Source organism: Mirounga angustirostris, unplaced genomic scaffold (genome assembly GCF_029215605.1).
Source record: "Mirounga angustirostris isolate CCGP_5_RB_7025 unplaced genomic scaffold, mMirAng1.0.hap1 SCAF_15, whole genome shotgun sequence".
NCBI lineage: Eukaryota > Metazoa > Chordata > Mammalia > Carnivora > Phocidae > Mirounga > Mirounga angustirostris.
In genome coordinates, this window is record NW_026991723.1 from 93,855,216 (window position 1) to 93,880,491 (window position 25,276).

The 25,276-nt window shown below is 52.4% G+C and overlaps 1 protein-coding gene across 1 annotated transcript in view; it reads left to right on the forward strand.

The window, feature by feature from the left end:
• Positions 1-25,276, forward strand: part of CACNA1B (calcium voltage-gated channel subunit alpha1 B) — a gene marked incomplete at its 3' end in the record, with an annotated part of 162,821 nt that overhangs the window by 81,037 nt on the left and 56,508 nt on the right. Inside the window, exons 16-21 of the mRNA XM_064579164.1 lie at positions 1,462-1,579; positions 3,970-4,037; positions 7,035-7,144; positions 10,786-10,848; positions 14,537-15,328; positions 16,267-16,484. Of these exons, the coding sequence (XP_064435234.1) occupies positions 1,462-1,579; positions 3,970-4,037; positions 7,035-7,144; positions 10,786-10,848; positions 14,537-15,328; positions 16,267-16,484 (1,369 nt within the window). The remainder of the gene's footprint in view (positions 1-1,461; positions 1,580-3,969; positions 4,038-7,034; positions 7,145-10,785; positions 10,849-14,536; positions 15,329-16,266; positions 16,485-25,276) is intronic.

Below are 25,276 nucleotides of genomic sequence, written 5' to 3' on the forward strand. Positions count from 1 at the left end.
GCTGGCCGTAGGAGGAGGATGGGCACAGAGTATTTTAAAAAGTAGGTCTGTGCGACTCAGCTGTCCACTGGGAGAAAGGCTGATCTTCATCCCTGAGTGTACACAGAACAGTAATCACAAACTCCAGGTGGATTCCAAACCTAACTGTGAAAAACCAGACTTTAAAATGGTTTGAAGAAAATACAGAAGAATATTTGTATTGCCTTCAAATGGAGAGGAATTTCTTAGATGCAGGGACTTTGTCATAAAACAGAGGCCAGCTGCGAGCATTTCCAGTAGTTCTGCAGACAGAGGGCAGCAATGAGCAAGAACACACGGAACACACGGGAAGTCTCAGTCAGTGGGAGGGAGGTGAGGCGTCCGGGATGTGAGACGGTCGAAGAGGCCCCAGAGGACGACACCTGACCAGCTGGCCCTCTCACTCCTCAGCCTGGAGCAGCGCCCACCACAGGCGTAGCCTAGGGTGAGCGCCTCGGAAACCCCTTGTAAAGTCGGAGGTGCACACGGCCTGCTGCCTGGCCGTCCCAGCTGTGGGCAGACCTTCCACGAGTGCAGCGAGACTCGGTAGCAAAATCCTGGAAAGAAGGAAGCTGCCAGTCAAGAGGCGTGTGGGTTGTTGGCCTGAAGGTTTAGTGTTCGCTGGGGGACAGGAGTAGGTGGATTTGTGTGCCTCGTGTGGATAAACTTCAAAGATACGATACTGAGTGAGGACAGCAAGCTGAAGAACGGTGTGTGTCGTTTGATACCTTCCTGTGAGTGTTTCAAACACGCGTGGTGTATTTTGTTTATAGATGCATGTGTGTCGTGTGAGTGGAACTCTGCTGACATTGTTCCTCACCAGGTTTGTGATTGGGGTCGTCTGTTGGGAGTAATCACGGGCAGTGGGACCTGATGCAAACGGGACAAATGTGAGCAGTGTCCATTTTGATTGGTGGACACGTGAATGTCTGTTATGTTCTTCTCTTGTACTTTTCCAAAAATACAGCAGCAAAGAGAGACATGTTTCCTAATGGGGCAAGGGTTGCATTTAGCCACGCTCTTTGCTGGACCCACTGTCACCTAGACTGTCACATCATGGCCCAGGCGGCTCTGGGAGTGGGGAGTTCTGCCTCCCCAGCCAGGCCTAATCTCCCCAGCTCATTGCTACAGTTCTCCTCCTTGCCTTTGCTCACCTCTTCCTTCGGCCTGGGGCTCCCTTCCATTTTTGGCCGAAAAGCTAGAGCACATTCATCTTTCGAGGCCGGACCCAGCTCAGCAGCCGTGTCTTTCTGGAAGTTTTTCTGGAGGACCGTGGGCCACCTTGACCTCCAGAAACACCATCATCTAGAAACCCGTGTGTCTGTGCACATGTGCCCGTGGGTTCTTGGGATGTAGCCATGTCTTGACCCTGAGCGTGCACATGCATGTGCATGTGGGTGAAGTGGCCATGCAGGCATACCCTGTGGTGCTGTCCCTCCACAGATCCTAACAGGAGAGGATTGGAATGCAGTGATGTATCACGGGATCGAGTCGCAAGGTGGAGTCAGCAAAGGCATGTTCTCCTCCTTTTACTTCATTGTCCTGACGCTGTTTGGAAATTGTATCCTTCTTTGGGGCTGGGATGCAGTGTGGTTAGTGCTTGGTCTGGGCCTGCCTCTCCCTCTTCCCCCAGGAGGACGTGGGGGGGGGGGGGCGGCGGTTGTTGGCCACAAATATGAGAGGTACCTTCTCATCAAGTGTGAACGATGTAGCTCTTCCCTCAGGGGAGCTGGCTTAAGTCTAGATGGTGACTATTCTCCAGGCAGCCTGAGCTTGGGGGTTCCGGAGGCTGTGGGGGCTGAGGTTGATGGAAGCATGAGTTGCATGTACGGTACCCAGAGGGAGATGGTATGGTCAGTGGCAGGCTCAGGAGGGTTACTATGGGAAGACGTGGGCTTTGAACACTGATGGCAGTGGGTTTGGTTTTGTTTTGTTTGGCCACTTTAATTCAGTAATTAAATTTTGGCCCTGGGCTTTTAAAAAACTGTTCCCTGCTGAAAACATCATACCTGTGGAGAAATATGAAGCAAGGTTTCCTGTGGTGGGTGGCTGTTGGGCTCGTGTTTCAGGACCTCAGGATGGGAGGGTGGGTCTGGGGTCCGGGAAAGCCTAGCAGCTTGGTGGCGGCTCTGCCTTAGGCAGGCCACCTGGGAAGAGGAGGCTGCAGGGCTCATGATGGGGGCAGTGTTGAGGGCCAGGAGAGGTGAGGTGTGAATGTGGCCCCACTGCTCAGGGGGGAAATTCAGGATAAGCAGGGGCACTTGGGTTCTCAAACTCTTCTGTACATCAGAGTCCCCCAGGGGTGGTTAACGCTCAGGTTCCAGCCCACAAATGTGATGCTAACATGCTCCCCTGGGAGTGCTGATGCTGTGGCCTGGGGACCCCCACTTTGAGATCTGCTGCAGTAAATAGCCCGCAGAGCCCGGAGAAAGATCTGTGAGTGGCCTTCTCCCAGACTGACCTACCGGCTCGGCCGTATTTCCCTGCACGCACACCTGGACATGTGACCCTGTTCGCCCCTCCTCGCCCCTGCCTTGCAGGCTCTCACGCCAGTCTGTGACCTGTGACCCTGCAGACCTCATTCTCTTTGCCTGCATTCACCCCAGAGGGGCTGCGCACATCTGTCCGCCCTGTGTAGTTCAGGGCCTGGACCCCAGGGCAGGGAGCCCCGTCTCTGTGGGGGCTGAGCAGGAGGCCCAGCAAGGAGGAGTCAGGGGCTCAGAGGGGCAGTGTTTGTTCACTGTTTAGCAGGCGGGTGGGACTTGGGGGCTGGCTGACCGGAAACCCGGAAGTGGCAGCCAAGGTTGTCGGAGAGGAAAGGGGCCTGCAGTGTTGACCTCAAATGATGGGGGTAAGGGTGGGGAATAGCTGCTCTCCAGAAGGAGGGGCCACCCCCCCCCCACCCCCCCGCCCCGAGACTGAGTAGCGGCCTGAAGCTCATCACATCTTTCTGACCCTGCACTGTCAGGCCAGGTGTGTCAGTGGTCAAGCCTCGTGCTAGCCAGTGGGAATCGTTCCCTCTGCCTCTGTGCCCCTCTCTGGCTGGGCCCTGAGCTCCAGGTGTGGGAAGGCCTCTGAGGGTGCTCGTGGCTGTGGTTAGTGCAGGGAAGTGGCCCCCAGCCTCAGTGTCTATCCTCTGGGCTCTGCTGGAGTCCCGAGCAGCCTTGCCTATGAGGCGGCACCCTGGCACGTGGGTCCCCTTGAGTCTCGGGGGCATCTGCTTGCCAGACTGGGTCCTGACCAGCAGCAGTCATCGCTGTTGGCCTCATGCAAAGCTAGAGGCTACGCAAGGCTTGCCCTGGCAGGAACAACGGCCAGGTTGGGGTTAGGGGGGTGAATCCCCAGGCCTGTGGCTAAGGAGCTCAGTTCTGGGGCTCTGACTGGGGTGACTTTGCCCCCAGAGGACATCGGCAATGTCTGAGACAGTTTGGTTGCCTTGAGGAGAAGGTGCTGCCGCATCCAGGTGCTGGGCAGAGGCCAGGCATTCTGCTCAACATCCCACGACACAGGGTTGCCTGGCTCTAAAAGTCAGCAGAGCCAAGGAATGAGGTGACTGGGGAGGGCCTGGGTCTGCGGAAGAGTGCTGAGGCCTGACACGGGGTGCAGGGAGGGGATGGTTCTGGGAGGTGCTGTTCTGACGTGCACAGGAGGGGAGCTTGTGGGAAGAGGCGGCTCCGGCCCCAGGAGAATTGGAGTGACTCAGGTCAGTGGCCTGATCTGGAGAGATTGGAGGCGGCAGCCCTGGCAGCTGGGCTAGGCTGCGTCTGGGGGTGACAGGGGCCAGAGGAGCCAGGGGACTGGAGGGGCATGGGGCCACCAAGGGAAGGAGGCTGAAGGCTAGTCAGGCTCTGGGGAGACAGGGCCCAATTCTCCATGGGGGAGCTGGGGTATGACTGTGGGAGACTGGGGGTGGGGGCAGAAGGGTTCCCTTCCTTAGCTGGAGCCAACCAGACACTCTGCTGAATGTCTTCCTGGCCATCGCCGTGGACAACCTCGCCAATGCTCAGGAGCTGACCAAGGTACGTGCGTAGGAACACCACCTGCAGCCCAGGAGGAGCAGAGAGGGGTGGGGGGCGGCAGCCTGTGTCACTCAGTGTGAGTCCAGAGAGCCATGAAGAGGGCCAGTCCAGGGTTAGGACTCGTGACCACTCTCCGGGGGAGCCTCCTCAAGGTCCTGGACAGGTAGAAGTTAGGCTGCCACTTGGGTGTGCGAATGGGGCAGAGGAAGCGTGGGAGATGCCATGCCAGGAAGGGCAGTTCCTGGAGAAGCCAAGAGCTGGAAAGAATGGCCAGAAAGGCAGGAGGAGGTAGGAGGAACAGGAGGTGCAGCCCAGAGAGAGCCCTAAGCAGTGGGGGGCAGGCTGTGCTGGCCCAGGGGTGAAGGACCCTGAAGTGTATCAGGAGGTGTGGCTGAGTGAAGCGGCAGGTGTCCCCTCAGCCAGAGGCATGCCGGAGGTGAAGACCCTGAAGGGAGGTGTGGGATTCCCTGTGCCTGTCCCTGGGCGGCAAGGGGGCCCCTGCGGTCTGTCTTGAGTGTGCATTGTTGCGCTTGGGCTGTCCCTGGGCAGTTCTGTCCTCAGATGCTGGGCCTGGCTGGGCCCTGGAGGAATGGCTGCCGCCTCCTTGTCGGCTTGTTTGTGTTTCAGCAGGACAGCTTCTTCTCCCAGCCGTGCCCGGTGGGCGGCCTCTAATATTCATCTCTCATCCTGGAGCCTGGTGGGGGACGTGATTATACATGTCCTCCCCTGTGGTTTCCTTCCCAATGACACAGCCCCCTGCCTGGTCACCTTCAGCCTCACAGCCACGGACGGTGCGGCTGGCTCTCCCGCTTCGTCGGCCTCAGGCTTGTGCTTTGACAAGCCCCGGCTCCTAGTGTGGAGGGTCCTACCGCTTGGTCAGGCCACCTGCCACAGACGCCCCGCGTGCTTGCTCTCTCGGCTGAGCATGTGGCCTGTGTGGGCACCTCTCGCCTGTGTGCTGGAGCTCACACCTGTGCACATCCCTGTGTGTGTCTGGTGCAGTCCAGCCCGACTCTCAACGCCATCTCTGTCCTGGGGCTGAGCTTGACTTGGGCCTTGCCTGAGGAGGGCAGGTGCGGATCGTGTCTGCAGTCAGCAGAGGCGCGGCTGTGCGCAGGGGCCCCCGCTGCCCCCACCCTACTCTCTGTAGAGGCAGGCCTATTCGTGTGTCTTCCTTTGCTTCTGCGGAGACTTCCTCTTCACCCGGCCCAGGCCTGGGCTGTGGAGGTGCCTGTGGGTACAGGGACTTCCCTGGCTCTGGCTGCTGCCTTCGGAGGGCCTGGAAGTCCCACTGGCCTGCTCATTTCTCTGTCGGCCAGGGCCGAGACGGGCTCTGCCATCTCGAAGTGGCCGGAGGGTGCTTGTCCCTGGCTCCTGGCTGGGCTGCTGGGGCAGGGGGACCCTGTGTCCACCGAGCACCTCTCGGTGTCAGGATTTCCGGGACCCCATGAACTGGGGGTGCTCAGGAGCACTGGTGGTCTGGGCACCAGCTGTCTTGCGGCAGAGGTGAGCTTGAGCTTGAGGTTCTCGGTGTCTCTTCAAGTTGGGCCGTGGATGAGGACTCACCAGGGAAGGGATGTCCTTGGGGCCCTGTCTCCATGCAGTCAGCCTGTGCGATGGCCCCTTTGTACCAACGGCCCTAATCCAGGAATTCCCTTGATTTGGAAGTTGGGGCAGGTAGAGGCCTAGCCGTGTCAGGCTGTGGGGCATTTCCTGGGCTGGCTGTCCTTCCTTTACGTTCCCACGATGTATTACAGCATCATGTTTTTTCAAAGTGGAAATAAACTCAGTGGAGTTTGTAGAAGCTCATCCTCTGCCCTGGAGGGCTGTCAACTAGGGTGGCATCCATAGCTTAAAGAAGGACCTTGATAGGGGTGTTCTGTGGTAGATCGAGCTTTGCCTGCTCTCTGGGGCCTGAAGCTTGAAGACCTCTTCACTATGGTGGGAAATCTGCAGACACCTCACAGGGGTCTTAGTTCTTGCCATTTGGGGGCCTCTAGGAGAAGATTTAAGGACATTTTGGGTCTTCCATGGAAGCCAGGTGGGCTCAGGATTGGGGTTTTTGGGGAAATAATGGTGGTCTCAGCAGTCTAGCTGGATGACATGGAGGCCTTAGTTTCCCACCATGGGCCCATGGGCTCAGCCCAGAGCTTTTCATTCAGATCCCAGGAGCAGAGCATGTTGATTTTGCCTAGTGACATGGGGTTAGGGCCAGAGGGTCTGCCTAGATGTCCACTCCCCTTCCCATGGAGGCCACAGGCAGGGCAGGGCAGGATATCTACACACGTGTCAGAGAGCTGTGGGGTCCTCCCCAGGAACTTGGTGGGAGAGGGAACACAGGTACTGGAAGTGGCTGTCCAGGTGGACACAGGGAGGGACTTTCCAGTCACAGCTGGGGACAGGTAGACACACGTGACCTGATGGGTCCAAGTAGGAAAAGCTCAAAGGCTAGGAGGTGGCCCTGCTAAACCCACTGCTGGTGACAATTCCTGTGAGCGATGCTGGCCGGGATCGAGGCTCAGGGTACAGAGCCCCGCCCCTTGCCTTCGCTCACAGCTCTGGGGCAGAGACTTTGTTCAAGTGGGACAGGTTCTCCTGGGGTGGACGGGCAGCAAGCCGGAGGAAAGGAGGGACAGATTTGCATTTTGACAGTGCCAAGTCGGAAACGCTGTGGGACAAATATGCAGGCAGCAGCGGGGTCCCTGTGGCTTGAGCTCACAGGTGGGGTGTAAGTTACCGGCTGTGAGCACCCCGGGAGATGGCCCGTGGCAAGACGTATTGGGGCTAGGATCTTGGGGACTGTTGCCTGAGCAGCAGGTATAGAAGGGGGGTCCCTGAAGGCTACCAGAGAGCTCATGTGGAGTTGGTGCACAGTGCTGGAGCATGGGTGGGTTGTGCTCATACAGGTTCAGAGGGCAGGAAGGACTCAGAGACCACGGGAGGAAGAGCTGATGTCGTTAGTGGAGGCTAGCTGCACACCTCTGTCTGTTCGAACAGGACGAAGAGGAGATGGAAGAAGCAGCCAATCAGAAGCTTGCTCTGCAAAAGGCCAAAGAAGTGGCTGAAGTCAGTCCCATGTCTGCCGCCAACATCTCCGTTGCTGCTGCGTAAGGCTCTTGGGGGTGGGTTGCAGGGTGGCGGGGGCTGCTTCGGAGTCTCACAGCTGGGTTCTCAGCAGGACACGCCTTCTGGGGGCTTCCCGAGAATCCCACGCGTTGGCAGGAGCTCCTTAGGACACGGCCCACAGGAGCTGTGATGTGAGGGAATGGCTCCTCTCCGAGAGCAGCCTTTGAGGAGAGGGTTCACCAGGAAAAGCCTCCATGGCTTCTCCCAGTTCGAGTCGAAGAAAGATGTGGCAATGCATGGCCCTCCCATCATGGGTAGGATTGGCTCTGACTTGCTCCTCAACAGGCTTGGGTGGCTCCGGGGCCCCTCGCTGGACAAAGACTGAGAGTCAGGGGTAAGGTGTCAGTATGTCTGTTCTGTACTCAGCTTTTTAGGAATGTATTTTGTGAGCCAAAAGATTCTAGCTGGTACTTCAGCAGCCCATGAGACTTAATGCAGTTTCCCAAAATGTCTTCAAGGTTTCAGTACGGGGACAGAGGTCAAGGGGAAGCCTTGATGACGACAAAAGGTGAAGGCAGGGCCAAGGCTTCCGTGGGGAGGCTGGTCACCCCGAGGTTCAGCTGAGCCTCAAGGCACACTGCAGAACCACATCTGGCAGTATTAGGGCCCTCAGGGTTGGGACAGAGTGCCCAGCCCAGGGCCAAAGGCTGCAGGGTGCTGGGGGAGGCCACCCATGGGGGCGCAGGGAGGAATGGAAGGAGGGAGGAAGTCTGGCCTAGTATCAGGGTGGCTGTGAGAGGGCACCGAGGAGCTCTCCTTTTGTTGGGAGCTCGCGCTCCAGGCCAGGCTGAGTCCGCCTGGGACTGCTGACTTGTCTTTGGTGCCACGCCCACCCCACCACATACCTCCCATTCCCGTGGGGATCCAGCTGGCCTCCCTCCCTCTCCCTGTTCCCAGGAGCAGCCACGGGCACATCTGTGGTGACACATGCATCCGTGCTGCTGAATGGGTGGGTGGGTTTGCCGGGAGCGTGGGTGTGCTGGTCAGTGAGCACGACAACAGCCCTGTTCTTGTCCAGCAGTCCCCAGCGTGATGGCCTGTTTCCTAGGAGGGCCTTTGCAGAGGACCTGCCCTTAAGCCAGCCAGGAAGCCCTGGCCCCTGTGGGGGAGAAGAAGCTAGAGGAGGCCGCAGACCCCTGGGGGGCCCAGGCAGGGATGCAGGCGGCCTGCAGGTAGCTAGGCAGGACACAGCAGTCATTACGAAGGCAGCTACTGGGGGGCTCCGAGCTCAGTTGTCTGTGTTTTGTTTGGCCAATTCAACGACTTGGTCAGCCTGGTCCTGGGCTTGCTTTGAGGAGGTTGTGGTGACCTGGAAGATGGCCCCTTCTCCTGAACTTTGTAAACTGCTGGTGGTCTGCTTTAGCAGAGGGAACAGGTGAGTCTTTGACTTATTCATGGGCCTTGTGGGTTTCTGTTCAGCATTTGCCTTCTCTGCTCTTGGAGGTGAGTGCATTGTCCCATGGGCCCTATACCTGCCAGAGCTGCCTACGCCTTAGGGATGTATGGCAGGGCGTCCATTCCCATCGGGGCTGAGACCTCAGAGAGGCAGGTGCTGGGGCCCTCAGCACAACCATGGAGAACATGTCAGGCCACCAGGACAGGTCTGGATGTTCTTCCTCTGCCCCTGTCCTCATCTGGGGACACTGCTATGTAGGTACAAGGCTACAGACTGGTATACCCAGGCCCAGGGTGTATTACACCAGCCGTTGGCCTGATCACCATCTCGGTGCTTCTCTTCTCCTGGATGGAGCTCCCGGGGTTACCCAGGTGTTCTGCCTCACAGTGGGGCCTGAGCTTGGTGCCAGCTCATTCATGTCATGTCAGCCTGGGTGCGTGCAGGCCCTGGCTTCTGCGTTCCCCCTTCTTGGGCTAGCTGTCGGTCCTGCAGGTTCTCCTGGGATGCAGCTTTAGGCCTTTGTCCCCTGTGGCATGTCCTCAGTCTGCCTCTGTCAGATGGCAGTCTGTCTGATGTGATCACTGAAGCTCCTGCACACTTCAGACCAGGTCTGAACTCCCGGGTGTGTGGGTGGTGGGTGTGTTGGTGTTTGCCCTCCTCTTTGTGTGGAGACCTCTGAGCACTGAAGGCCGAGGCTCAGAGCTCCTGGTGTCCGTCTGTCCTCTGTCTGTCCGTTGCCCCCCACCCTCCCAACTGTTTCTGTTCTCCCCGTGAGTCGTGCTGGGTGAATGGGCAACGCTGCTTCATCCCCACTGCTGGGTTGGGGTGCGGGCGAGGCCCCTGAGTGACACTCATCTTGACCCAGCTCCGCGCAGCCATGCCATGTGGTCTGTGAAGTGGGAGGACTGGTCCAGATGTTCTCTGTGATGCCTTGGATGCAGAGGGGCCCTTAGTGTCCTTGCTCTTTGAGAGGCTCCCCTGGGCTCTGTGCGGCTGCACTGAGCCTCCGTGCCTTGGAGTTGGGCTGCAGCCTCAGGTGACAGCCACTTCAGGCTCCTGGGAGGGAAGGGTCGCTAAGGTTGGCATGGTCCTCCTGGTTCTCTGAGCTCGGTTACCCTTCTCCTCACCTGGACTTCTGAATGCTGGTACACACACTCACCCACACTGTTCACTTACCTCACATGATTCAGTCCCCCTGACACTCACTGTCACACACACTCATGCTCACACACAATCACACACACCTGGACTCTCACACATGTTCACATGAACACACATGCTCATTCACAGCCTCACACTCGTTCACACACATCCACACTCCTACACACCATATACGCACTCACACCCAGTCACACACTGATTTGCACACTCTTTCTCACACACGCACTTGCACAGACCCACACACCTGTTTGCATCCAGGACCTGCAGGTGGAGGAGTTGCTCTGAGCTCCTCACAAATGTGTGTAGACTTGGCTTTGAGAAGGAGGAGCTGGGAAGCCATGTGGTCCTCCCCTGGGGAAACTGCCTTAAAGGGGAATGATCATAGAGATTTTTGGCTTCTCTGTTGGTTTTGGAAAAGCTTCCTGAAAGTCACTGGGAAATGGGGGAAGTGGGTTGGTGATGTAGCCTGCTTGCCCCTGGGCGGGTCATGGTGAGCTGGAGGCACCTGGTGTAGAGCCTGAGGAGCCAAGGAGTCAGGTGGGCTAGGGCAGAGCAGGTGGTCAGGCAGCAGGGCTCAGGTAGAGCCCAAAGGTAAGGTGTTCTGTGTTAGCTGGCTTTGCCCCATCTCAAAGGCAAGGCAAATGCAGAGGTCATCCCACTATGGCCCCGTGGGAGCAGGACACCAAGTGGCAGGGGAGAGCCATCTGGAACTTAGGGACACATGGTGCTGGCTCTTTCCAACCCCACTGCCCTTCGTGGGCAGGCAGCGTGTGCTGAGCTGTAGTGGATGGGCCCCCAGATTGCAGCTTCTTGTCTTCCAGCCATGGTGGGTGTGCCGTGTTCTTTTCAGTGCCACTGTTCCGTCGGATGCGCGTTCTTTCTCAACCTCTCTTTTACCCCGAGGTCTCAGCTGGTGCCCGTTCTGATGGAAGCGTCCCTGGCCCCCTGCCCAGATGCATACTGCAGCCTGTGCCCTGACCTGACGTGGCTTAAACGTGTTCTGTGTCCCTTAGAACCCTCTCTGGTTTTCTCACTTCTCTTTTGTTCTGTTTTTTGCATGTGCAGTTTTGTAAAGCACACTCGAGGTGCTGCATCTCGCAGCTCATCTGTCTCCAGCGTAAACTCACCGTGAGTTGCTCGGCTAGGACACCGTCTGTGCTTCATGGCAGCTACACGCGAACCTCCCTCCACTCCTAACTGCTTTCCCACCTCAAATCACTCGCTTCAGGGGCAGCTCCAGGAAAGCCTTCTGCAGCTGCTGGGGGACGGTGGGCATGCTTCCTGACGTTCCCAAGTCCTGCTCACAGGCATCAGACTCTGAGTTCAGCCCCTCCTCTCCCTCCTGGTCCTCTTGTCTGCTGTCTGTCCACGTGCCGTCTCTCTGGCGTCTTGAGCATGTATCTGCTTCTCCTGAGGTGGCCGTTGCTGGGCACCAATGGGCGCTGTCTCCTTGTGGTTCCCACGAGGTAGAGTGTTCAGTAGGACTCATTGAGGATATTCGTGGGGTCCTCCTGCCCCCTCCCTTTTTGACTTGGGAGGGGATGGATCTGTGATCCTTAGGAAGTTGTCCTAGCAAGAGCAGAGCTGCTGTGTCATGTTAGACCAGCCAGAGCCTGAGTAGAGCCACAGAAACCCCAGTGTGTCCCTCTTGGAGGTGACACCATTCTGACTGGGGAAGTGGTCTTGGGATGCTTGCCTCCAGGGGCTTCCTCTCAAGGGTGAGACCGACCGCTGCAGGTGAGAAGTCCCTGGAGTGGTTGGGTGTGGTCCGCCCACCTGGATGGATGGGGTAGCCAGGTGTCCTCTCTGGGTCTCGGTGGTGTGGGAGCTCTTGCCCTCTCTGAGCCACTTGCTCCCTACTCAGCCAGCATAGACCTCAGGTGTGCTTGCTCACAAGCACTTGGAGCTGCTGGCTATTGGGTCCCTGATGTCTCACAGGGTAAGAAAGTTGGGCCCCGGATGACTGATCACAGGTGGAGTAAGATGTGGTTGTAGGTACTGATGGTGTCACAGTGAGGGCTGCTTCACATTGTCAGCAGCTTTGGGGAACTGGCTCTTTTAGCCCAGAGACCTCAAAGCAGGGCCATGCCACTGAGGCTCCTTTTTGGGCCCTGCAGCATCCACAGTGCCTGGGTTGGGTGTGACCGAATAGGGCTATACCAGCAAGCTGGGGTTGAGACATTGTGGGAGCAGCTCCCCCATGTGACTCCTTAAAGAGCCTTTTTAAATAAGGACTTCGTCTGGATTATTGTCACTGTGTCAGATGGTGGCCTGACATTCGCTCGCATATCCTTGCTGCTTGTGAACTCGGTGGAGAGGTGCAGAATGAGACCAGGGGTGGTCACACTACTTTATGGGCCAGACAGAGCAAGGACAGGACAGCAACCAGGTGGGTGCAGGTCGACTCAGATGCCAACAAGGAGGGGAGGCCTGGTGCACGGACTCAGAGACATAGCCAGAGAGGAAGCCAGGACATCACCGAGTGGTGGGTAGGTAGACCTTTTCAGGTGGCATTATGGCCCAGAGAGGGAGACCCAGCAGGAGCAGGGCCAGGTGGGGCCATGTGACCCCAGCTGCTCAGTGTCTTGCTCCCCTGGGAAGTTCTAGGAGAGTCTGCCAGCCCTGTGGTACCCTCTACTTTAGTGGACAGGTCACCTCTTTGTGAAGCTTAGCTGGTCTCTGGGGCAGAAGGAGCTGTGGCTAGGGTCAGGTTGAGGGCAGAACCATGTCATCAGGAGCCCATCCTCACCTGAGCTCCCAGCCACCACATTGTCTCCCGTCTTTATTGCCTGTCTGTTCTGACGGAGAACTGGCATCTAACACTAACTCTGCCGACCAAATGGCGCGGAGTCCAGGTCTGTGTCAAGCTGCTGGACTGGCTGGCCATCAGCCCTCATGGGCTCCTATCATCCATTTCACATGGTTCAGCATTGTTCAGAGTTTGGTCCTTTGTTTTGGTGCCAGGCTGGGATGGGTAGGTCCCCTGGGCTCTAGATTGAAGTCCAAGAAACAGAAGGTGGTGGGTCTGTTGCAAGGTGTCTCCGGGAGCAGGGAAGCCCAGCTTGGATGTGTCAGAGGAGGCGGGTCAGGGCCTGGCGTGGCAGTCGAAGGTGTCAGTTAGCAGATGGCCAGAGAGGCCAACACTTGTCCCCCAGCCTTGCCCTGCCTGCCCACCATATGGGCTCCCAGGTGAGAGGTAGACATGGTGCTCTTCTGCTTTCATACTTTTGAGGCACTCCCCACACTGGAGCCTGGACTTCACCTCCAAAGGGGCAGGATTCGGCATCACACACTTTGTGCAGGCCAGCTGCAGGGGTTGGGCTTTTCCCACACCTGGCCATCTCTGACTCTGCAGGTCAGCATGGTGCTCAGTGGGTCAGGGCCCTGCTGCTGGTGGCCTGCCCAGCCTGGGCCCTGGTCTGGGGCCCCCCAGGCTGTGACCCTGTGCTGTCAGTGTGGTTGGGGTGTGGCCAAGGCCTCACCTCTGCAGATACCTTTTTTCTGTTTTGCCTTTGCGTGAGTCTGATCCTGGCTGCGTCAGTGACGTGCTGTGGGGCCCTCTAGGAGTCGTGCCTTCTGGCTCGTGTCTTCATCTGTGAAATAGGGACAAGAGGTAGTTGTGAGGGTTGGATGAGATGGGCACTGCAGCCCACAGCCCAGTGGGGCTCTGAATACAGATGCCACCACCACCACCACGGTGGGTCCAGAAACCTCCAGAGGCTGAAGGACAAGACTCTGGCCTCAGATGAGGTTTCCGCTTGGCCAAGGTGGGACTGGGGTCGCCTAATTTGGAGGCCTTACTCAGCACGGATTCCAGAATGCAAAGGGCTGTGGCGCCCCACATGTGACCCTGTGGGTGAGGCTGGAGGGTGGTCAGCCCTTCGGTAGCCTGTGCAGTGAGGGCTGAGACTGAAGCACAGGCTAGTCCTGGTGTTGGAGGGCTCCTCTCTGCCCTGGTGGACGGAAGGGGCTCTCTGTGGAGCCAGGAGAGTGGAGGGCACTGAGGAGGTAGCATGTCTAGCGCTAGACCTAACTGCTGGGCTGCTGGGAGCAAGTGGTCACTGAGCCGAGGGGCAGCTGCCCGGATGGGGCTGACCACCTTAGGGAGCAGTCACAGCTTACCCTTTGCCCCTGATAGGGCCCACTGCCCCTGGCCCCTTGCTCCCTGGGCTGCTGCCTGCCCTGTCCTGAGGACCCACCTCTTCTCAGGGCCTCTCACAAACAGCCCTGTCTCCTTCTGGCCAGTGGCTGTTTTTCTGGAAGTGGAGATGGAGAAGCCCCTTCCTGGGCAGCTCTGCTCTATGCTGCAGCAAGGCCAATGCCCCAGGGCTGCTGCAGAGGGCTCCCTGCCTCCTGCCTCTTCCTCAGTCCTGCCCCATTTGGATGCTGATCCCCTCCTCTCCCCATGTTGGCCTTCCTGGCCAGCAGCCCACCCGCCCTGGAAGCCTGTCTGCCACCTCACGCTGGTGCCTATCATTCCCACTGCCCTGCATCCCTTGGCCAAGGGCCCCTGTACACCTGCTCAAGGGTGGCCTTGAGCCCCCCACCCCGACCCCCAGGCTGGTGCTCTCACAATCGCTGGGATCCTGATGGGGTGGGGGCGGTGCTGGATTCTTGTTACCCTGCGTATCCCCTACTTGCTCTGCACCGATTGCCAGGGGTCTCGAGGGCTCCGGCCACCCCCTCCCTCCCTCTCCTCCCTGCGCCACTCTGCCACCCCTCCATCGCTGCGTCCATCTGTGGCTTCCCCTGGGAGGCAGAGAGGTCGGAGGGCGGCGCGGGGGGCGGCCGCTCACCGCCGGTCTCCCCACAGCAGGCCGCAGAACTCGGCCAAGGCGCGCTCGGTGTGGGAGCAGCGCGCCAGCCAGCTGCGGCTGCAGAACCTGAGGGCCAGCTGCGAGGCGCTGTACAGCGAGATGGACCCCGAGGAGAGGCTGCGCTACGCCACCACGCGCCACCTGCGGCCTGACATGAAGACGCACCTGGACCGGCCGCTCGTGGTGGAGCTCGGCCGCGACGGGCCGCGGGTCGCCTCGGGCGGCAAGGCCCGGCCCGAGGGCCCGGAGGCTGCCGAGGGCGCGGACCCGCCGCGCAGGCACCACCGGCACCGCGACAAGGCCGCGGCCCCGGCCCCGGCCCCGGCCCCGGCGGCAGCGGGGGAGGACAGGGGGGACGCGCCGAAGGCCGAGCGCGCGGAGCCCGGGGCCCGGGAGGAGCGCGCGAGGCCGCACCGCAGCCGCAGCAAGGAGACCCGGAGCGAGCGCGGCCGCGGCCCGGGCCCCGAGGGCGGCCGGCGCCACCACCGGCGCGCCTCCCCAGAGGAGGCGGCCGAGCGGGAGCCGCGGCGCCACCGCGCGCACAGGCACGCACCCGCCCAGGGCAAGGAAGGCGGCGCGGCCGCGGCCAAGGGCGAGCGGCGAGCGCGCCACCGCGGCGGCCCGCGGGCCGGGCCCAGGGAGGCCGGGAGCGGGGAGGAGCCAGCGCGGCGGCACCGGGCCCGGCACAAGGCGCTGCCCACGCACGAGGATGTGGAGAAGGAGGCGGCGGAGAAGGAGGGCGAGGCCGAGGACCGGGACAAGGAGAAGGAGCTCCGGAACCACCAGCCCAAGTGAGGGCGTGCGCGTGCGGGTGGCGGGCGGAGCCGCTGGCCGGGTGGGGGCCGGGGTGCGCGGGGTCCACAGGGCTCAGGGTGCAGAGCTGCCCCGCGGCACCTGTTCTGGCTGGTCCTCCCCGCCCTGTTTCCAGCTCTCTGCGGCGGTGGCAGTCCTGCCTTGTTGGGGGTGACGTGTGGAATGCTTAAAACTGTGTGGGGGGCAGGGTATGCTCAGTGAATGTCAGCCATTATTCTAAGGTACCCAGGTGGGAAAGAGGGCATGGGGGAGATTGTTGGGAGTGGTTTGGGACATGTTGGCGTGGGAAGAGCATAGTGGCCCAGGGAAAAGAGAAAATTGGGGGGAGACTGAGGAAGGCCCGAGGAGGCCACTGGGCCAATGGTAGAAGAGAATAGGGCCGGGCTGGGTGGCCACGGCACAGAGGGCCTCCTACCCTTGCGCAGCTGGGCCAGGATCTGACTCTGACTCTGGGAGAAACCTGGGGTAACGGGAGCCCCCAGGCAAAGGCCACCAGCCTCCCAGAGCTCATGCAGCTGGAGATGACCACTCAGGATCAGCCCAGTCCAGGCACTGTCTTTGTGCAGAGCTCTGTGTTGGGCCTTTTGGTCTGGTGGGGCTCTAGGTGGAGTAGCTTAGGGAAACATCCTCTTATAGGCTTCTTCATTCTGCAGACAGTTCCCTTTCTATACATATTGTGATGCTAGCCATGCCTGGTCTTGTGCCAGGGACAGACAGGTGAGTCAGCCCCATTTTACCCTTCAGACCTAAAAACACAGAAATGTACAAAGTGATAAAAACCATATGAAATGCCAGAGTAGCAGAGGACGTGGTCAGGGATTTATTTGGTCTGGATAGGGGCATAAGGAGCTGGATTTTGCAGACTGAAGAGCAGTTTGGGGCCGAATCAGACTCTGATGTGCATTCTTGGTTGCAGGGAGGCACACTGTGACCTGGAGGCCAGTGGGATAATGGGTGTGGGCCCTGTGCATGCACTGCCCAGCACTTGTCTACAGAAGGTGGAGGAACAGCCAGAGGATGCAGATAATCAGCGGAATGTCACACGGATGGGCAGTCAACCGTCCGACCTGAGTGCTACTGTGCATATCCCAGTGACGCTGACCGGCCCTCCTGGGGAGACCACAACTGTTCCCAGTGAGTATCTCCCCGTATTAGCGGGGCAGGGCCCACCTGTGTAGGCCCAGTTTGCTCCCCCGCCCCCCCAACCCCCTTCATGACAGCTGCTTGGGGACAGAGCATGCCTGTGTGAGAGGAAGTCCTTTGTGGTCAGTGTCTGTGCCTTGATGCCTCATTGTTTCCCAGTGGCCCAGAGGAGCACTGTTACCCTTACATACTATTACACGTCACTTAAGCTCTATTCTCCTCCCTTCCAAAAATATTTGCAAGTTACCAGCTCGGTGCCAGGCATGGTGTTAGAGGAGTGCTGGGGGACAGCAGGATGGAGCAAGGCCAGGGCTGCCCTTGTGGGGCTCACAGTCTCATCAGGAAGACAGACCTCAGGACAGTCATGACTCTTCATAGTCATGTGAAAGTTGCTACAGACCTTGGCCCCAGACTTGATGGAGGCTGACAACTAGCCGGTGGTCTTCCCACGACTTATGTGCCTTATGATTCCTGCTCTAAGGTCCCCACAGGCCTTTGCCTAAGCCCTTTTCTTCTTCCACTCACTCACTCACTCACTCACACATTCATGAGCTCCTGACCATGTGCAGGCACCGAGGAGGATACAGGGTGAACAAGATGCTGTTCCTGTCTTCAGGTCACTCCGTCTAGTAGGGAGAGACCTGTAGGGATCAAAGACAGTCCCCTCACACTGTGTGTAGAAGGTGTCTAGACGTCTTGGGAGCACCAAAGACAGAGAAAGCATTCCAGGGGAGAGGGAGAGGCCACGGAAGCAGAGCTGACATGCAAGGCCAGATGAAGATTTCCTCAAGAAGACCAGGTGTCACAAGACGCCTGCCTGTGTTTGCAGATGTGTCCACACACACAGGCGTGTGCATATGCCCCTTACCTCTTGCGCAGGTGTGCTTCTCTGGGGCCTGTGAACCAGTGTAGGATGCTCTGGGTAGCAGTGGGAGGTGGCCAGCTCTGCCTGCTTAGGCGCCCCTCCTCCTCGCTTCCTTGGGAGAAAGCTTTCCCTGGCCCATTCTCTTGTTTCACCTCTCATGGATACTAATGGGTCTGTCTTCCCAGACTCCTGGAAAGCAACCCCCTGGTCTGAATCTCTCTGGCTAAGCTTGAGGGTGAGCCCAGGGCTCCCACCTGGCTTTTGTCCATGAGTCACGTGCAGCCCCTCCTCCCCAACTCTTGGCAACCACTGATCTTTTTAGTGTTTCTATAGTTCTGCCTTTTCTAAAATGTCATATATTTGGAATCATACAGTGTATAGCCTTTTCAGATTGGATTCTTTCACTTACCAGTATGCATTTAAGGTTCCTCCATGTTTTTTCATGGCTTGATAGCTCATTTCTTTTTAGCGCTGAATAGTATTCCATTGTCTGGATGTACCACAGTTTATTCATCCACCTATTGAAGGATATCTTGGTTGCTTCCAAATTTTGGCAATTACGAATAAAGCTGTTATAAGCATTTATGTTCAGGATTTTGTATGGACATTCATTTCAACTCATTTGGGCATATAGCTAAGAGCATGACTTTTGGATTATAAGGTAAGATTGTGTTTAGCTTTGTGAAAAACTGGCAAACAGTTTAACAAATTGGCTGTATCATTTTGCATTCCCACCAGCAATGAATGAGAATTCCTGTTGCTTCACATCTTCTCCAACATCTGGTATTGTCAGTCTTTTGTATTTTTGCCATTCTAATAAGTATGTAATGGTATGTTATTGTTCTATTTTGCAATTCCCTATTGACATATGACATTGAGCATCTTTTAATATGCTTGTTTGTCATCTGTATATCTTATTTGGTGAGATACCTGTTCATATCTTTTGCTGACTTTTTAATTTTCTTATTTGAAAAATAATTGAGACTTAATTTTTTAGAGAGCAGTTTAAGGTTCAAAACAGAGAGGAAGGTACAGAGAGTTCCCCTTACTCTGTGCCCCCCACACATACATAGCCTCCCCCACTACCAACATTCCCCACCAGATGATGCATTTGTTACCAAGGATGAATCTACACTGACACATCATAATCACCCGAAGTCTGTAGTTTACCTTAGGGCTCACTCTTGGTGTTGTACTTTCTATGGGTTTGGACAAATGTACAATGACATATATCCATCATCATAATAGGATACAGAGTATTTGCACTGCCCTAATAATTCTCTGTGCTCTGCCTGTTCATCCCTCCCCCTCCCCAACGTTTAGCAACCACTGATCTCTTTACTGACCATTGTTTTGCCTTATTCAGAATACAATATATTTGGAATCATACAGTACATAGCCTTTTTAGATTGGTTTCTTTTGCTTACCTATATATATTTAAGGTTCTTCCATGTCTATTCATGGCTTGAAAGCTCATTTCTTTTTGGCACTGAATAATATTTCCATTGTCTGGTGTTCCACAGTTTATCCATTCATCTACTGGAGAGCATCTTGGGCCCTTCTAAATTTTGGCAATTTTGAATAAACCTGTTAAAAACATCTGTGTGCAAGATTTTGTGTGAACTTGCTTTCAGCTTCTTTGGGTAAATACCAAGGAGAGTAATGGCTGGATCATATGGCAAGAGTATGTTTAGTTTTGTAGGAAACCACTGAACGGTCTATACCACTTTGCATTTCCACTAGTAACGTATGAGAGTTCCCATTACTCCACGGCCTTGCCCGCATTTGGCATTGTCAGTGTTCCAGATTTTGGCCATTCTGTAAGTGTGTCGTGGTATCAAATTGTTTTAATCTGCATTTCCCTAATGATGTGTGATGTGAAACCTTGTTTTTATATGCTTATTTGCAATCTGCATTATCTTCTTTAGTAAGGTGTCTGTTAAGATCTTCGGCCCATTTTTTAATTAGGTTGTTTTCTTATTTTCGATTTTTAAGAGCTCTTTGTAAATTTTAGATAACACTTTTTTTAATCAGATGTGTTTTTTGCAGATTTTTTCTCCCATCTGTGGCTCATCTAATTGTTCTCTTGACATTGTCTTTCACAGAGCAGAATTTATTAATTTTAGTGAAGTCCAGCTGATCCATTATTTTTTTTTCATGGATCATATCTTTGGTGTTGTATCTAAAAAGGATCATCATCAATAAGGTCATTTAGGTTTTCTCCTATGTCATCCCCTAGGAGTTTTGCAGTTTTGCATTTCACATTTAGGCTTATGAGCCATTTTGACTTAACTTATGTGAAGAGTATAATGTCTATGTCTATATTCATTTTCGCATGTGAACGTCCAGTTGTTCCTAGCACCAGTTGTTGAAGAGATGATCATTGCCCCGGTGATTATCTTTGCTTCTTTATCAATGATCAGTTGACTATATTTCTGGGGTCTATTTCTGAGCTATCTATTCTGTTCTGTTGTTCTATTTGTCTGTTCTTTCACTGATACGATACTGTGTTGGTCACTGTAACTTTATAGTGAGTCTTAAAGTTGGGTGGCACTGGTCCTCTAACTTTGTTCATCTCCTTCTATATTGGAGCGTTGGCTGTTCTGGATCTTTTGCTTCTCTATATAAACTTTTGCTCGCTATATAAATAATTTTGCTGATATCCATAAAATAACTTGATGAGATTTTGATTGGGATTGCATTAAATCCATAGGTCAAGTTGGGAAGAACTAGCACCTTGACAATATTGACTCTTCCTGTTCATGAACATGGAACATTTCTGTCTTTATTTAGTTCTTTGATTTCATACACCAGAGTTTCAGTTTTCTATGTGTAGATCTTGTAGATATTTTGTTAGATTTATACTTAAGAATTTCATTTTGGGGGGAGCTAATATAAATGATACTGTGCTTTTAATTCCAAATTTCACTTATTTATTGTTGATAAATAGGAAAGTAATTGACTTTGGTGTATTAACCTTGTATCCTGAAACCTTGCTAAAATCACATTTAGTACCAGGAGTTTTTTGTTGATTCTTTTGGATTTTCTATATAGATATCACCTTATCTGTGAACAAAGACAGTTTTATGTCTTCCTTCCCAATTTGTATATGTTTTATTTCCTTTTCTTGCCTTACTGCATTAGCAAGGACTTCCAACATGATGTTGAAAGGAGTGGTGAGAGGTGACACCCTTGCCTTGTAGACCTGATCTTAGTGGGAAAATTTCAAGTTTCTCATCATTAAGTATGAGGTGAGCTGTAGGTGTTTTGAAGATAGTCTTTTATCAAGTTGGGAAGTTCCTTTCTATTCCTAGTTTACTGAGAGGTTTTATGATGAATGGGTTTGGGATTTTGTCAAATGCTTTTTTCCATCTATTGATATGATCAAGTGACTTTTCTTCTTTAATCTGTTGATGTGATCTTTCAATGATTTTCAAATGTTGGAAGAGCCTTGAATACCTGGGACAGATCCCACTTGGTTATGGTATATAATTCTTTTTATACTTTTTGGGATTTGATTTGCTAATACTTTGTTAAGAATTTTTGTGTCTATTTTCATGAGAGATATTAGTCTATAGTTTTCTTGTAATGCCTTGTCTGGTTTTGTTACTAGGGTAATGCTGATCTCATAAAATGAGTTAGGAAGTACTCCCTTTGCTTCTGTCCTTTGAAAGAGATTGTTGGGGCGCCTGAGTGGCTCAGTCGTTGAGTGTCTGCCTTCGGCTTAGGTCATGATCCCAGGGTCCTGGGATCAAGCCCTGCATCAGGCTCCCTGCTTGGCGGGGGGCCTGCTTCTCCCTCTCCCACTCCCCCTGCTTGTATTCCTGCTCTCTCTCTCTTTCTCTCAAATAAATAAATAAAATCTAAAAAAAAAAAAAGAGAGATTGTTGACAACTGGTATAATTTCTTCCTTAAATGTTTGGTCGAATTCATCAGTGAACCCATCTGGGTGGGCCTGGTGCTTTCTGTCTTGGAAGGTAGTTAACTTATGAATTAATCTCTTTAATAGATAGACGCCTATTTACATTGTCTGTTTCTTCTTGTGTGAGTTTTGATAGATTTGTCCTTCCAAGGAATTGGTCCATTTCATGTAAGTTATTGAATTTGTGGGCGTAGAGTTGTTCATAGTGTTGTTTTATTATCCTTTTCATCTTCATGAGATCAGTAGCGATGTCCCCTCTTTTATTTCTTATATTAGTGATTTGTGTTTTCCCTCTTTTTTCTTAGTTAGCCTAAAATAGAGATTTATCTATTTTAATGATTGTTTCTTTGAAAAGATTTGCATTGGTTTTGTTGATATTCTTTATTTATTTTCTGTTTTCAATTTCACTGATTTCTGCTCTAATTCTTTTTTTTCCTTTTTTTTTTTTTAAATTTCTTTGAGAGGGAGAGGGATAGGTGGAGGGGCAGAGGGAGAGGGAGAGAGAGAATCTTAAGCAGGCTTCACGCCCAGCTTGGGCAACCTGTGGCTTGATCTCATGACCCTGAGATCATGACCTGAGCCGAAAATCCAGTTGGACACTTAACCAGCTGAACCACCCACATGCCCCACTGCTCTAATTCCTATTATGTCTTTTCTTTTGCTTACTTTTATTTTTATTTTATTTTTTATTATGTTATATTAGCCACCATATAGTACATCATTAGTTTTTGATGCAGTGATCCACGATTCATTGTTTCTTTTGCTTACCTTCAATGTTTTTCTTTTTTCCCTACAGTGGGAGCTTAGATTACTGATTTTAGATCTTTCTTTTCTAATATATGCATTCAGTGCTATAAATTTTCTTGTAAGCATTACTTTTCCTGCATCCAACAAACTGATAAGTTGTGTTTTCATTTTCATTTAGTTAAAAATATTTTTATATTTATCTTGAGATTTCCTCTTTGACCCATGTGTTACTTAGCAGTGTGTTGTTTAATTTCTACATATTTGGGGACTTTCCAGTTATCTTTCTGTTATAATTTCTAGTTTAGTTCCATTGTAGTCTGAGAACAGACATTTTTGCCCACTTTTTAATTAGATTGTTTTCTAATTACTGAGTTTTAAGATTCCTTTCTATGTTTTGGATACCAGTCTTTTATCAGATATGTGGTTTGCAAATGATTTCCCCCAGTTTGTGGCTTGTCTTTTCATTCTCTTGTTGCCTACTGTTTCTGATTATTACTGGTGCAAGGGTTAATTTGGTTTCTGTCATGGCTTCTGCTAGGTGCAGAAATCTAAGCTATTGACTTTTTTTTCCCCCAAAGATTTTATTTATTTATTTGACAGAGAAAGAGAGAGAGAGAGCACAAGCAGGGGGAGCAGCAAGGAGAGGGAGAAGCAGGCTCCCCGCAGAGCAAAGAGCCCGATGTGGGGCTCAATCCCAGGACCCTAAGATCATGACCTGGGCCGAAGGCAGATGCTTAACCGACTGAGCCACCCAGGCATCCTAGGCTATTGACTTTTATATGTCAGTTTTGTATCCTACTACTTTCCTGAACCCTCAAATTGTGTATTTGTTTTAGCATTGACTCTTGGATTTTTTTCCCCAAGTATATTTTCAAAACTTCTACGAATATAGTTCTAACTATTTCTTTCCTATCTTGGGCCTCTCATTGTTTGCTTTTTAAAAAAATTTTTAAATTTTTTTGCATGATTGCACTGGCTAATACACTATCAGGTAACAGTGGAGTTAGTGGGTACCCTTACCTTGTTTCTGCCTGTACTAAATAAGATTCTAATTTTGGGCTTGAGAGGTGTGTGTGTGTGTGTGTGTGTGTGTGTGTAAAATCAAGGTACAGTACTCATTAATTCCTATTTCAATAAGTATTTGTTTGGAGTAGACGCTGAATTTTGTTGAAGGCCTTTTCAGCACCCTAGACATCATACATTTTCCCCCTTAAATATGAGGATTTATAGTAATGAACTTTCTGCTATTGAACTGTCTTTGCGATCTTAGAATAAACCCCACTTAGTTAACATTTTTTTTAAAGATTTTTATTTTTAAGTAATCTCTACAGTCAGTGTGGGGGTTGAACTCACAACCCCAAGATGAACAGTCATATGCTCTACCGACTGAGCTAGCCAGGCACCCCAGTTAACATATTTTTTAATGTGATGTTACAGTCTGTTAATAATTTTTGTAGGATCTTGGATTGATGCTTTTTACTGACACGAATTCTTTTAGGGTTCCCAGACCCAATTCCAACATGGAGGGGTCCGCTCCCACCCAGGACCTAGCAATTCTCAGACACCAGTAGGGTGTCTGAGAATTCAACTCAATTCTGATACTGCCTACCAGTAGATAGCATCAGGTTCCACAGCTTAAGGGTTCAGTCCCATAAGACTGCCTCCCACGCTCCACTCAGACACTAGTCAGAAGCCCCAGGCTGTTACCTGTGCTTCTGACCTAACAGTTACAGATTGGAGGTTCCAACACCTCCTCCTTAAGTTCTTTAATTTCCTCACAGAACTCAGGGAAACACTTATGTTTACCATTTTGTTAAAGGATATGATAAAGGATAAGAATCAATAGCTAGATGAAGAGATACATAGGGTGAGGTCTGGGGAAAGGGTGTGGAGCTTCCATGCCCTCTATTGGCATGCCACTCTTCCCAATCTCCACCTGTTCACCAACCCAGAGGCTCTCTGAACCCAGTCTTTGGGTTTTTATGGAGGCTTTGTTGCAGTCCTGATTTACTAAGTCATTGGCTGTTGGTTGATTCATCCTCCAGCCTCTATTCCCTCCCTGGAAGTCAGGGTTGGGGCTGAACGTCTCAACCCTCTAATCATGTGGTTAGTCCTCCTGGCAACCAGCTCCCACCCTTGGGTGGAGTCCAGAAGTCACCTTCATTAGTAACAGGATACCCATGTCCCCTTTATGGCTCTGAAGCGTTCTCAGGAACTGTGTATGAAGGCCAAATGCATCTGAGAAATACATTGTGGTCATCTGAGTGACCAAATATGTATTTCTTGTAAATCATTATATTGCATATTTATTTTATTTATTATTTTTAAAATCTAAATTCAACTAACATATAATGTATTATTGGTTTCAGAGGTGTAGAGGTCAGTGATTCATTAGTCTTATATAATTGCATATTTTAAAGTGAGATGTATTCTGTAGCTTTCTTATCCTATGTTCAAGTATCATAAGGTTTAGATATGAATGTTATATAATTCCCTTATTTTTAACTTCATTAATCCATTACTGAAAATTAAATGTTGTAGTGTTTCCATTTCCTATCATTTTAAATGGGAAAATTATAATGTACTATAAAAATTATAATGTATTAAAGTTGGTTGTACTCAAAATCCCCAGTTAATTTTTAAAAATATAACTGGGGTGCCTGGGTGGCTCAGTCAGTTAGGGGTCTGACTCTTGATTTCGGCTCAGGTCATGATCTCAGGGTTGTGAGATTGAGTCCCGTGTTGGGCTTCACGGTCAGTGGGGAGTCTGCTTGAGATTTTCTCCCTCTGCCACTCCCCCTGCTTGTGCTTTCTTTCTCTCTCTCTCTCTCTCTCAAAATAAATAAATCAATCTTTAAAACTATAACTAAAGCACAAACACTGAAAAGTAAAAGCTATCATATTAGGATACAAAATGCTTAGCACATTGTTCCCTGATCACCACAGTTAAAAAAGCTGTTAACAAGCAGTTGCTTTGGACACCTCCTTTATTGAAGCTTATTGTAATTTTCAAAAACATCCACACATGGGGCACCTGGGTGGCTCAATTGTTAAGTGTCTGCCTTTGGCTCAGGTCATGATCCCAGAGTCCTGGGATGGAGCCCTGCATCGGGCTCCCTGCTCAGCGGGAAGCCTGCTTCTCCCTCTCCCACTTTCCCTGCTTGTGTTCCCTCTCTTGCTGTGTCTCTCTCTGTCAGATAAATAAATAAAATCTTAAAAAAAAAACCCACACATAATTCTAATAGTCAA